Source organism: Propithecus coquereli, unplaced genomic scaffold, assembly GCF_000956105.1.
Source record: "Propithecus coquereli isolate 6110/MARCELLA unplaced genomic scaffold, Pcoq_1.0 Scaffold111, whole genome shotgun sequence".
Lineage (NCBI taxonomy): Eukaryota > Metazoa > Chordata > Mammalia > Primates > Indriidae > Propithecus > Propithecus coquereli.
In genome coordinates, this window is record NW_012135081.1 from 7,933,518 (window position 1) to 7,945,521 (window position 12,004).

Here is a 12,004-nt window from a genome sequence, read left to right on the forward strand (position 1 = left end):
CTCAGGCTGGTCTCGAACTCCTGAGCTCAAACAATCCGCCCGCCTCGGCCTCCCAGAGTGCTAGGATTACAGGCATGAGCCACTGCGCCCGGCCTGCATTTGTTTATGTACACACATTTTATACTCTTTTGTGACTATTTTTTTTGAATAAATTCCTAGAAGTGGGATTGTTGTGTCAAAGTCAGGAGTCTTTTAATTTTAATTGTATATTGCTAAACTTATACTCCAACAAGGTTACACATATTTATCCTTATACTAACCATGTATGAGACTATCCTAAGTCAGCCCTGTCTTTTCTCTGCCATTTCAGCTAGAAAAGCGACTAGAAGAATGGTTGGGGAAGACATTGCCTGGCAGTGACTGGACACCCAATGCTCGGTTTATCATCCGTTCTTGGCTTCGGGATGGCCTCAAACCACGCTGCATAACTCGAGACCTTAAATGGGGAACCCCTGTACCCTTAGAAGGTTTTGAGGACAAGGTAAAAACCCTTTAACCTTTATTTATATCTCAAATTATTCAGCCTTAGGTTTGAGACCATGGGCTAGCAGAAGGGACTGTTGGTTATGTCTCATTTCAGTCTGAGACTTTGGGTCGGTCCCTACTATGTTTCCCTCCTCCTGACACTCCAGGTATTCTATGTCTGGTTTGATGCCACTATTGGTTACCTGTCCATCACAGCCAACTACACAGACCAGTGGGAGAGATGGTGGAAGAACCCAGAGCAAGTGAGCAGTTGGTTAGCCTGTCTATGGGAAGGGTGTGCGTGTGGGGGTTGTGGTGTTAGGGTTGGGTGTCTGGTCTTTCTTTGGTCTCGAAGGAGGTTTCAGGAAATCTCTCTCCTGACTATATTCTCCTAGGTGGACCTATATCAGTTCATGGCCAAAGACAATGTTCCCTTCCATGGCCTAGTCTTTCCTTGTTCAGCCTTAGGAACTGAGGACAACTATACCTTGGTCAGCCACCTCATTGCTACAGGTAGGCACCCTGGAAGACTGCTTATGGGTGTTTCTAGGGAAAGAGGGTTGAGGCAGTACTTGGAAGAAGATTCTGGAGAGGTGCTAGGTCTTGAGTTAGGAGTTGAGATGAAATAGGAAATAATTAAAACATGAGAAAGGAAATAAGAACCTGAAGAAAGCAAAAGTCTAAAGCTAAAACTTTGTAGTAAGCAAAAAAAAAAAAGGCCAGAATGGATAGAAAGGGAATCCCAAGTTCTGTGCAGGCCAGCTACTCAGGGAGAAATGTTTTTGGACCCCCATAGTTGGGGTTGAAGGAGAGGAAAACAGCAGCAGTGGGTCAGAGAGGGAAAGGACATGATTTGAGCAGATTGTTTTCATTCTCCTCCTCTGTCCAGAGTACCTGAACTACGAGGATGGGAAATTCTCTAAGAGCCGAGGTGTGGGAGTGTTTGGGGACATGGCCCAGGACACAGGAATCCCTGCTGACATCTGGCGCTTCTATCTGCTGTACATTCGGCCTGAGGGCCAGGACAGTGCTTTCTCCTGGACAGACATGCTGCTCAAGAATAATTCCGAGCTGCTTAACAACCTGGGCAACTTCATCAACAGGTGGGACTTGGTAAGGGGTCAGAGTCAACAATGAGCTGGGATGGGGCTCATTCTCCCTCAGGACATGATGCAGGGAGGTGGCCAAGCTCCCTGCAAAAAACCGGGTCCCTTTGGTAGGGTTGCAAGGGATAAGAAAATAATAGAGAATGGAAAATAATGGAAATAAAAGAATACACAGAGACGAAGGTATAGTTTTATAGATTTATAAAGATTATAGGCAAAGCGGGTGCTCAGGGGGCCTGGATTTCTCCATCAATCTCAGAGGCCACAAATGAAGTCTTACATGGTCATTTATAGGTAACAGTGATCAGTTGCCAGGGGTAACAGATTTACATAACAGCAGGTAGTTCTTAGGTTAATAGTTTTTCAGAAGGCTTCTACAGATCCCTTAACTAATTCTATCTGCGTGAACAAATGGTTACAAAATCTTTCAAAGATTAACTTCTAAGTTCTAAGGTAAATTTATCACTTAACAGAGGGGTTAAACAGAGATATATTGGCTTCATATTTTCTTTATCAGGTTATTGTGAATGGAGATAGGTAGTCCGGAGTTTTAAGCAGGAACTGTCCCTTGGGCTAACTGCTTATAGCCAGGGTGGCTGTTTGTTCAGGGCGGGCACTCTTTGATCAGCTCTCATCCTGTAGTTTTTAACAGATCTGCTTTGCTTTACAAAGCAAATCCAAACCTTTAGATCTGAGAAACATGGCGCCTTGTGGGATACAGCCCCTACTGTCTTTCGGAGATGCCCTCCTGAGGTGAAACAGCTTTCAATATGCAAACTAACACCTTCACATATTCCTTCAGGGCAAAGCTCTGCAAAACTCTTGAGATGTTTCTGTCTCCGATACATCTATATATATATATATATTTTTTTTTTTTTTGAGACAGAGTCTCACTCTGTTGCCTGGGCTAGAGTGCCGTGGCATCAGCCTGGCTCACAGCAACCTCAAACTCCTGGGCTCAAGCAATCCTCCTGCCTCAGCCTCCCAAGTAGCTGGGACCACAGGCATGCGCCACCATGCCCGGCTAATTTTTTCTATATATTTTTGGCTGTCCAAGTAATTTCTTTCTATTTTTAGTAGAGACGGGGTCTCGCTCTTGCTCAGGCTGGTCTCGAACTCCTGACCTTGAGCAATCCGCCCGCCTCGGCCTCCCAGAGTGCTAGGATTACAGGCGTGAGCCACCGCGCCCAGCCCAATACATCTATATTAATTCATGGAGCAACACATGGGAATGTGGAGAGAACTAGTAAATGGGCAGGAGGCTGTGAGGGATGGGAAGGACAATATGGAAAGTTGATTTCTGTCCATTGGGATCTGCTCCTAGCACGTAGTAGACTACGTATGCTTGAGGGAAGTTAGCTGTAGAGATGTGATTTTTTAAAGTTGGTCACAGAGTGAATTTTTGCAAATTGTTTTCTTATTAATTTCTTTATATAATTAAAGATGTATTCTCTCCTAGTAAAACAATTAACCTGCAGATAACTGAAAAGTTTGGCTGAACAAAGAGGTTATTTTGGTGTAGGGGTAGGAAGCTTCTGTTGTATTCTTCAGAGTTTTCTATTACTGGTCCTTATCTCAGCTCTTCTGCAGTCTACAGAAATACCCTCCATGGCTTAGGATTCTTTAGTTCCACCCTCTGAGTCCTGGGCCTTTAGCTCAGTCTTGTCACCCACCCTTTCAGCTTTGGTCATTAACCGCATTTAAAAGTCCTTACTAGAGTATTTGATAGCAATTAACACATATTTCAACTTGGTCATTTTGAGTATGAACTTCTTAAAATAAAACATACAGTGCTTAACTTTATCAGGTTTCTTTAGGTACAGAGTCAGATTCTTAGAGGAGAAATAGAATAAAGAAATAAGGCCAAGTGCATGGCCTATGCCTGTGATCCCAGAACTTTGGGAGACAGAGGTGGGAGGATTGAGCGCAGGAGTTCGTGAGCAACATAGTGAGACCCCATCTCTACAAGAAAAATTTAAAAATTTGCTGGGCCTGGTGGTGCACACCTGTATTCATAGCTCCTCAGGAGGCTGAGGCAGGAGAAAATTGCTTGAGCCCAGGAGTTTGAGGTTGCTATAAGCTATGATGCCGCCACTGTACTCTAGCCCAGGCAGTAGGGCAAGACTCTGTCTCAAAAAAAAAAAAAAAAAAGGAATTAATTTATAAAGCTTTGCCTTCTAGCTTGAGGGAGCCAGGAGGTATGAGTTATGGGCAGGAATCCTAAGAGAATGTACAGTTGTGGAAATTAAGTCAATAAGGAGACTGATTTCCTGAAGTCAGGTGTTATCTCAGGAAAAAACCTTTTTCTTTCTCCTCTTCTTTCCTATCTCCAATTAAGAGCTGGGATGTTTGTGTCTAAATTTTTTGGGGGCTACGTGCCCGAGATGGTGCTTACTCCTGATGATCAGCGCTTGCTGGCCCATGTCACCCTGGAGCTCCGTCACTATCACCAGCTGCTTGAGAAGGTTCGGTAAGTAACCTGCACATCCATCTTATCTGCTGGCATTTGAGAGCTCCGTACTGATCCTTGTGGGACCTTATACCTTGGCTTGCCTCATCCTTTCCCAGAATCCGTGATGCCTTACGCAGTATCCTCACCATATCTCGACATGGCAACCAATACATTCAGGTGAATGAGCCCTGGAAGCGGATTAAAGGCAGTGAGGCTGACAGGTAGGTAAAGGGCTAGGGTTGGCTATAGGAATAAGGTGGTCAGCTGTGTCCTCCTGGAGGTCTTGACTAATACTTCTTCCTCCCCAGGCAGCGGGCAGGCACAGTGACAGGCCTGGCAGTGAATATAGCGGCCTTGCTGTCCGTTATGCTCCAGCCTTACATGCCCACGGTTAGCGCCACCATCCAGGCCCAGCTGCATCTCCCACCTCCAGCCTGTAGTATCCTGCTCAAAAACTTCCTGTGTACCTTACCAGCAGGACACCAGATTGGCACAGTAGGTCTCCAAGAGTTGGTAGAGCCAGCCTCTCTGAAAAGTCATACTTTTTCCATGTGGCCTTTAGGGTGGGGTTAGAGCAGACCTAACATCTCATCAGCTTTACTTGGGGCACGGGACTCTTAAATTTCTTATATGAAGTCCTTGGTCTTGGTTCACAAGTCTAGTATATCTGTATGTATCCTCATTGTTCTTCATGCCCAAAGCCAGTACCAGGCACATAAAACTAACTTCTGTATAGATGTTTGAAGAAACGTCATGATTAACTCATCTCCATAATGTTAGTCGACAGTGGGCAGGGAGAATACAGGGTAGCAACTTCTTCTTTGACACAAAATGATAAAGCATATTCCCGAACTTCTGGATCAACCTAGCATCATTAGTTTAAATAATCTTTGCCCCTATTCATTCTCTGGGCTTTCATAGGGAATGCTAACGCTTTTTCTGGATTCTTTCCTGAATTAGCTTAGTGTTATGCTCCACTTTCTTCTATAACACATTTATGATTCGTAAATGTCAGAGACTGGGGTTGGAAAGGTCCTCTGTATAGACTATACAATCAGTGAATGATTCTGGAATTCTTTTTTAACAGGTCAGTCCCTTGTTCCAAAAATTGGAAAATGACCAGATTGAAAGTTTGAAGCAGCGCTTTGGAGGGGGCCAGGTGAGACAGCTAAAGACTGTGCTCTCATCTCACTCGGCAACAGCCACAGTGTCATCTCCTTAGTTACCTAAGTAGTCTTCACTTATCGCTCTTTCCGTCTTTGGCTCTGCTGCTTCCTCACTTATAGTTTTTCTTTTCTGTCTTAGCTAGAAGAGTCCTTGGAGTTAAAGGTAATCACTTCCCCCGAGATGTTATATAAAACTGGAGGTCAGGGGATATTTATGGTCACTGGTGATAACTCTGTTCTTCTTCAGGCAAAAGTGTCCCCCAAGCCAGAAGTTATAGAGACTGTTACAACAGCTGGGTCACAGCAGATACAAGTGTTGACGGATGAAGTGACAAAACAAGTATGAAGCCTAAGACCTGTGGGAGACTGGGAGAGCTGAATCCTAAATTGGTCCTTTTCTGGTCTCACTGTTATTCTCTCCACCCCTCCTTCCCTTAGGGCAACATTGTCCGGGAACTGAAAGCACAAAAGGCAGACAAGAACCAGATTGCTGCAGAGGTGGCTAAACTCTTAGATCTAAAGAAACAGTTGGCTCTAGCTGAGGGGAAACCCCTGGAAACCCCTAAAGGCAAGAAGAAAAAGTGAAAGAGAACTTGGCTCATAGAAAGTCGCTTTAATGGATATGGACAGTAATGAATAAATATACACTCTATATACAAGCAGAGACCCTTTCCTTTTGTCTATCCCAAGCCTCACCCCTGAGTACGTGGGGTTGAGGGTCACATCACTGGCACTGGTGAGAAGGTGGTCAGTAGCCACTTCTGGGAAAGAAAGGTAAGTAGTGTGGCCCGAGTCGGGGAGTGATGGTCCCAATTGTTCATGGTTGGTGCAGATTAACCATTCGGTCAATCAGAGCTCGGCGAGTCGCCTCTACTTCCCTGGTCAGGCGCTCGATTTCCTGCTTGAGCCGTTCATTCTCTTCGGCTAACTGTGCCACTTTCCTTTCATTCTCCTGTTCTTTCTCCTTCATGCGTTGCTTCCCAGCCGGGGCTGGGGGATGGCCACTCTGTTTTCGTTTCCTGGTCCTTCTTTGGTCTTCCTCTTCTTCCTCCTGAGCCAGGGAGCTCTGACTGGAATCTGGAGAGCAAGGGCTCTGGGAGGTGCTTGTGACCTCTGCTGGTCTAGGCTCCTCAGTCAGCCAAGCCAGAGAGGCAGGGTCAAGAGTGGTGAAGGTTTTTGATTCTTCCTTCAAGGAAAGAAAGGGAGAGTAGGTATTAGTTGAGAAGGGAAAGGTAATGTACCTCCAACTTTAGGCCTAGCATTCTTACCTTTTCATTTCCAGGAGGTGAGACATAGGTACCCCTGTTTTCATCTGAGGACAGGACCTCTTGCAGGTCCTCATACCAGGCTTCTAACTCCCAGCTGGACAGTGTCCCGAAGGAGAAAGGCAACGACTCAGCTGCCATCTCTGCAGTTGGATCAGGTCTGGAAAAGTATATACTCAGAATAATGGGAAGTAGGTGGAATATGCTCCACACAGCAGTCTGTATGACAGGTTGGCAAACTGGTCTACTGCCTGTTTTTGTAGATAGTTTTATTGGAATACAGCTGTGTCTATTTATTTACATATTATTTATAGCTGCTTTTGTGCTATAATGGCAGAGCTGAATAGTCCTAACAGAGAGTATGTGGCCCTGAACATCTAAAATATTTACTATCTTGCCCTTTGAAATTTACAACCCCTAATCCATACTAATATTCTCTCTTTTTTGCCCAGGACTTGAAAAAGCAAAGTGCCTGGATATATATACATTCCTGTGGCCTCCTAGTAAAAGTCCTCAGCTCTACTTAGGAACGCTATTGGTAGTTTCCAGGGGTAATTACCAGGCCATTTGTGCTCTTTTGTCCTGTGTGGGGAGCTTGGGCAAATAGTCCTTTGGGTCAGTCTAACTTTGATGCGACTGAAGATTTGTAAAATAAGCCAATTATCTGTTGGGGCTTTCTTTAAGGGCCAGCTTTCAATTAGGAATAGTAATTCAGTCACCTTGTTAGGGGCAGGCCAGGAGTATAGACATACCCTGACAGCAAACTCTTGCTCAGATTCAAACCCTCCTCTCCCACCTTCTCTAGGTCTTTTCATAATCTCTTAGGACTTGGTTTTGGGAAAGGGTTAAGTTTACCTACTTTCAGGTGTGGTGGTGTATGAAGATACACTTTCTTCTGGAACACTGTGGGAAATAAAGATAAATGTTAGCCATTTTTGGAAGGGGGAGAGGCAAGTTCTTTTCCTTTCATCTCCAGCCTCCTATCTATCTTTCCTTACTTCCGGTCTTGTGGATAGTTAATGGTCCCTGTAGCCATTTCCAAGGACAGAAGAGAGCCTGGCTTCCTTTATTTTTAGTTGCTGACATTTGTAGTCCTGGTTACATAATAGCAAAGTCCTGGCCAACTCAGCTTTCTCCAAATTCAAGGCAGGCCTCAAATCTGCCACTGTGTGAGAACTAAACTACAGGAAAGGGAACAAATCAAGTGGCATTTTCCTTACTCTGTTCCCACACTGACATCCTTTAAATGTACATTTCCAGTCTGGACCTCTTCTGGAGCCTCCAATTCTGCTGTCTACTGCCTCCTTGCCATTTCTTTGTCAATGTCTAACAGGCATCTCAGACTATGTCCAAAGACAAACTCCTGATCTCCTTCCAAGGTCCTCCCCACCTCAGTAAATGGCAACTCTAGTTGTTTAACCCAAAAAACCTTGTAATTATCCTTGATTCCTCTCCTCTCATGCCCCACAATCCAATCGGAAGCACTAGTAAATTTTCTTAATTCCTTAAAAATGCCCAAGTTGACTTCCAAATGGAAAAAATAAAAATAGCCAGAATCTAAATGCTTCTCACCAATTCCCTGTTTCCAATCTAGATCAATTTACCATCCTCTCCCCTGGATTAATCAGTACAAGACTCCTGATGGCAGCAGAAGTTCTTCCCAATTCTTTTGCCATCCCTCCATGAGTCTGTTCACAGTAATAGCAGTGTGGGCCTTTTAAAACTTAGGTCATTCCTCTGCTCCAAACCCTCCAATGACTTCCTATTTCATGCGTATTAAAGGCTAATGTCCTCAAAATGGCTTACGAGGCCCTACACAATATGCTCCTTCCCTGCCCCTTATTTTTCATCTACCACTCCCCCTCTTGCTCACTCTACTCCAGTCCACTGGTCTGTTCCCTAAAGATACCAGGCATGCTCCCATCTTAGGGTCTCTGCTCTGGCTGTTCCTTCTGGAAAGCTCTTCTTTCCACATAACTGCATGGCCCACTGCCTTGCCTCCTTTCGGTCTTTCAGTTAAATGTCACCTCGGTGAGTTAATTCCTGACCACTTGATGTAAAACTGTAACTTCCACCCTGAACATTCTCTATACCTTTCCTTGCTTTAGTTTTCTCCCTGGCACTTATATTTTGTTTTACTGTATGCCTCCTACTGAGATGACTTTTTTCTGTCTTGTTCATGGATGTACCCTGGGCCCCAAGCTGCTTGGCACATAGTTTAGAGCTCGTTAAGTATTTGTTAGGAATGAATGGGTAAATTCCCCTCAATCTCTCTTATGGGGAAAGGAGGACTAAGCCCAGAGGCAGAGCAGCAGCTGCCTATCCCTGGGGACTGGAGATGCAATATCACCCTGAGTGTTTCTCTGCAGGGCTGTCCTCCCTGGGGAAGCCTCCCTTGCCTTCCAGTGTGCGGGACTGGGCTTTCATCAGCAGTGGAGCCCCAGGCCAGAGGGCTGCAGAGCCAAACAGGGGGCTGGCCTGATGCAATGGTTACACAGAGATCAGCGGGGAGACAGGACAGAGGAAAGAGGCAGGAACCAACCCCAGGGGAAAGGCAATACACTGGGGACACCCCATACGGCTTCCCACACTTAAGATCCAGGCTGCTCTCTTACGCGGGATGCCCAGAGACCTGGTGGGGAGGGGGAGGGAAAACCCACCTCCCGCTGCCAGTCCATCAGCACCCCTCCTCCCAAAGCCTCGTGTCAGTCTCCTCGTGTCAGTCTCCTCGAGGTTCTGTTCTCTGCAGGGCCCAGGAGCCCACGTTACCGAAGTGGCCATGCTGACCCTCGATGGCGCTGCAGCTGACACTGGACTAGGGGTTGGGTAGGGGGAATGCCGCTGGTGGCGAAGCAGCTGAAAACGCCTGAGCCACAGTCACCCAGTCTTCTAAGAGCGGGGGGTGTGTCCTGCTGCCCCGCCTCCCACCAGACAGGCCCAAAAAGGTGGCCTGCAGTTGGTGACGGGACAGAATGAATTTCCCGAGGGCAGACGAGGTCCTTTCCCCTAGTAGCATAGAGCAGGGCTCATGCTCAAGGCGGAGATGGAGTGGCGCTGTCGTCCGAAGAAACAGGAGTCTGTAAGTACCACCCCTGAATAAAGGATTCTCCCAATCCCTCCCACGGAACGTCCCTAACTTCATGGCGGAGGAGGCAGGGCACATCCCAAAGACCGGACGGTCCAACTTTGAGGGGACAACTTATGTTCGCAAAGACGGGAGGGTAAAGGGTAGAAGGGGAGTCAATACTCGCCTCTCTCCTCAGGTTCCGGTTCTGATTTTGGCTTTGTCGCTGCCACCCGGTCATCTTCAACATGATATGCTCTATGTCTTAGACTCAAGCCTCTGACCTCAGGATCGTAGAGCTGTTATCTTTTACCATGGCCTTGTCCTTCTCTTGGGGGCGGGATCCAGAAGCCTACCAATCAGAAAGCGGCACGCCGGCATTGGCCCCGCCTCATCCCTCACATCCGCCACTCAGGAGCCCCGAGGCACCGCCCCCATCGCTCCCTCCCATTTGGGGGTCGACGTCGTGTCGGACCCGGAAGTGGCTTTGGGTCACGAGGCTTCGCGGAGGAGGTGAGTGAGTCATGCGCGCGCGCGGAGGGGAGTGTAGAGGGGGGAGGGGAGGAAAGGGGGGCGGGGATGATGCAATGTTTGGCAACCAGTGTCTGCGCGCGCACGCGCAGGGGACAACGAGGGTGGTGGGAGGTGCGGAGGGTGGGGGAGAGGAGAGGGGGCGGGGCGCCAGCTCTGGGCACGCAACGGCCCAAACGGCGATCAACCGTGGCCACCCGTAGACTGTCGTGTGGAGCCTGGCTGCAACTTGTCTCCTCGAAGAGCTGTGGCTCCGCCCACCCAGCATTAGCCCCCGTTTTACCTCCTGGACAAGGGACTCGTATTTCCCTCGGCCCCTCCCAGCTAATGGACCCATAGGCCTTTTGAACCTCTCTTCTGTGAAAGTTTGCATCCATCTGCTGGGATTGTCGACGTCCGAGTCTTCTTAATGGGTCTCCTCCTTTAGCCCCCTAACCACCCTAAAAGGGGCTAAGGTTCTGGAATTCCTTGGTGGTAATTTCTGCTTCTCTCAGAACGGCACCCTTGACTTTTATCTTGTAGTTTCTGATAAGTCCTAAGCATGCCGGAATTCAAGGTTTATTGCCCAGTGGACCCGATTCTGTTTCCTCATTTATTAATATTTTTCCCTATGGTGCTCTTGTGCCTTCCACTAAGACCAGGACCCTTCCTTTTGTACCAGATAGCAGGTCCTATGACTCCCTGCTGTGAGGAAGGGGGGGTGGGCACAGGCATCTTGCCTCCTAGGTGTTTGGGGTCTGATTTACCGTACAGCCTTGTTGCCTGGGACATGTGCATGCACTTCAGGGCACGACTGTCCTGGACTGGGTTGTCAGGAGCCCAGATTCTAGCCTGAGCTCCCCGTCACTTGCCCAGGGATGGTACCGTTCTTGTTTGTAAAATTTAAGATAAGGAGTTGTGAAGGTAAAATGAGAACTATGAACTTGGAGGCAACTTGAACAAAAGTAAAAATGCACCACACAAAATGTATTTTTCTTGTGCCATGAAAACAGAGGCCATGCGGTGGCCTGTTACACATCCTGTCATATCTTCATGGGGGTAGCTAGAGTTTAAGAAGAAACTGTCACAAGGCCAGTTGTGACTGGAGTGGTGTGGCAGTGACAGGTCCTTGGCCAGGCTGCTCCGTCGCTCCAGTCCTCCATCTCCCTTTCTGCAAATAGGGGTGGTTGTGGGTTGGACCAGATGGCCTCTCCTGGCCTAAAGACAGACCAGGTTGTCAGTGACAGGCAAAGGTCATGTGACTTGACAGGCCGAGGTCGTGTTGTGACATGTTGACCTGGGGAGGCGGGTCAAGTCCCAGCACACTACCCGGGAAGCCTTTGGGGCGGGGCAGGGCACGTCGCGACTTTCATCTTTTGGGGCCGGCCCCTCCCGGACCTGGCATTCCTGGCTCCCCAACAGATTGTGGCTTTGGAAGGGGCCCCTCCCCGGGGAGGGTTAGGATTGGCCACCAGTGGCCTGGGAAGAGGCTCAGATCCTTCCGCGGAGGGCGGGGGGGCCGCGTGGGGTGTTTGTTCTCTTGGGGATTAATGGGGGGTTGTGGGGGAGGGGTAGGCGCGCTCCCGCATGCGCACTGCGGCCCCTCCAGTTGGCTCGTCGCTGTCCGCTGGGCGGGGACCCGGCCCCGCCCCTCTCCCGTCCGGGCAGCTGCGGCGGCGGCGGCTGCGGCGGTGGCGGCGGCAGCGACGGCGGCGGCGGCAGCGGCAGCAGCAGCAGCAGCCTGCGCGGTGCCTTCTGGGAACGGAATCCCCAGGGCTGCCCCTGGCCCCCATGGCGCATGCGCGGGAGGCCGCTCGGTGATCCGCGGCGGCGGCGGCGGCGGCGCTTCCTGCTAGGACCGGCCGGGGCCGTACCGGAGGCTCGGGCTCCACCGACCCTCCTCCCACCCCCTCCCACTCACCCTCTGGGCCGCGACTGCGCAGGGCGGGGCCGGCCGAACCATGGGCCGCGGTGAG

The 12,004-nt window shown here is 48.9% G+C and overlaps 3 protein-coding genes across 8 annotated transcripts in view; 2 read left to right on the forward strand and 1 right to left on the reverse strand.

Moving 5' to 3' along the window:
- The window catches only part of MARS (methionyl-tRNA synthetase), a 20,641-nt gene extending 14,793 nt beyond the window's left edge, over positions 1-5,848 (forward strand). For 2 of the 3 annotated variants that reach the window (XM_012651702.1, XM_012651716.1), the window contains exons 12-22: positions 311-481; positions 633-728; positions 861-978; positions 1,355-1,568; positions 3,910-4,041; positions 4,140-4,244; positions 4,332-4,518; positions 5,111-5,182; positions 5,329-5,352; positions 5,437-5,529; positions 5,628-5,848. In XM_012651702.1, the coding sequence (XP_012507156.1) occupies positions 311-481; positions 633-728; positions 861-978; positions 1,355-1,568; positions 3,910-4,041; positions 4,140-4,244; positions 4,332-4,518; positions 5,111-5,182; positions 5,329-5,352; positions 5,437-5,529; positions 5,628-5,774 (1,359 nt within the window). In that variant the 3' untranslated portion in view covers positions 5,775-5,848. The remainder of the gene's footprint in view (positions 1-310; positions 482-632; positions 729-860; positions 979-1,354; positions 1,569-3,909; positions 4,042-4,139; positions 4,245-4,331; positions 4,519-5,110; positions 5,183-5,328; positions 5,353-5,436; positions 5,530-5,627) is intronic. The other variant, XM_012651710.1, reaches the window with a different exon arrangement.
- On the reverse strand, positions 5,783-9,805 carry DDIT3 (DNA-damage-inducible transcript 3). 2 transcript variants are annotated; one of them, XM_012651749.1, is made up of 4 exons: positions 9,706-9,805; positions 7,310-7,357; positions 6,458-6,614; positions 5,783-6,375 (listed from the first exon to the last, which is right to left on the reverse strand). In XM_012651749.1, exons 3-4 carry the CDS (start codon positions 6,593-6,595, stop codon positions 6,007-6,009), a joined length of 507 nt encoding a protein of 168 aa, XP_012507203.1. In that variant the 5' UTR covers positions 6,596-6,614; positions 7,310-7,357; positions 9,706-9,805; the 3' UTR covers positions 5,783-6,006. The 2 variants fall into 2 exon arrangements, with proteins under 2 accessions (XP_012507203.1, XP_012507206.1); XM_012651752.1 differs by having other exon boundaries at positions 5,787-6,375; positions 7,314-7,357; positions 9,706-9,777.
- A 2,002-nt stretch (positions 9,806-11,807) lies between these two features.
- Positions 11,808-12,004, forward strand: part of MBD6 (methyl-CpG binding domain protein 6) — a 7,289-nt gene continuing 7,092 nt past the window's right edge. For all 3 annotated transcript variants that reach the window (XM_012651765.1, XM_012651776.1, XM_012651785.1), the window contains exon 1: positions 11,808-11,999. The gene's annotated coding sequence lies outside the window, so the exon portion shown is untranslated. The remainder of the gene's footprint in view (positions 12,000-12,004) is intronic.

Excerpts from the sequence above, each read along its gene's own strand:
- DDIT3 (XM_012651749.1), bottom strand. The coding sequence starts at position 6,595 with ATGGCAGCTGAGTCGTTGCCTTTCTCCTTCGGGACACTGTCCAGCTGG. Across the intron at positions 6,376-6,457 it reads CACCTCCTGGAAATGAAAAG|GAAGAATCAAAAACCTTCAC; the intron begins GTAAGAATGCTA and ends CTTTCCTTGAAG.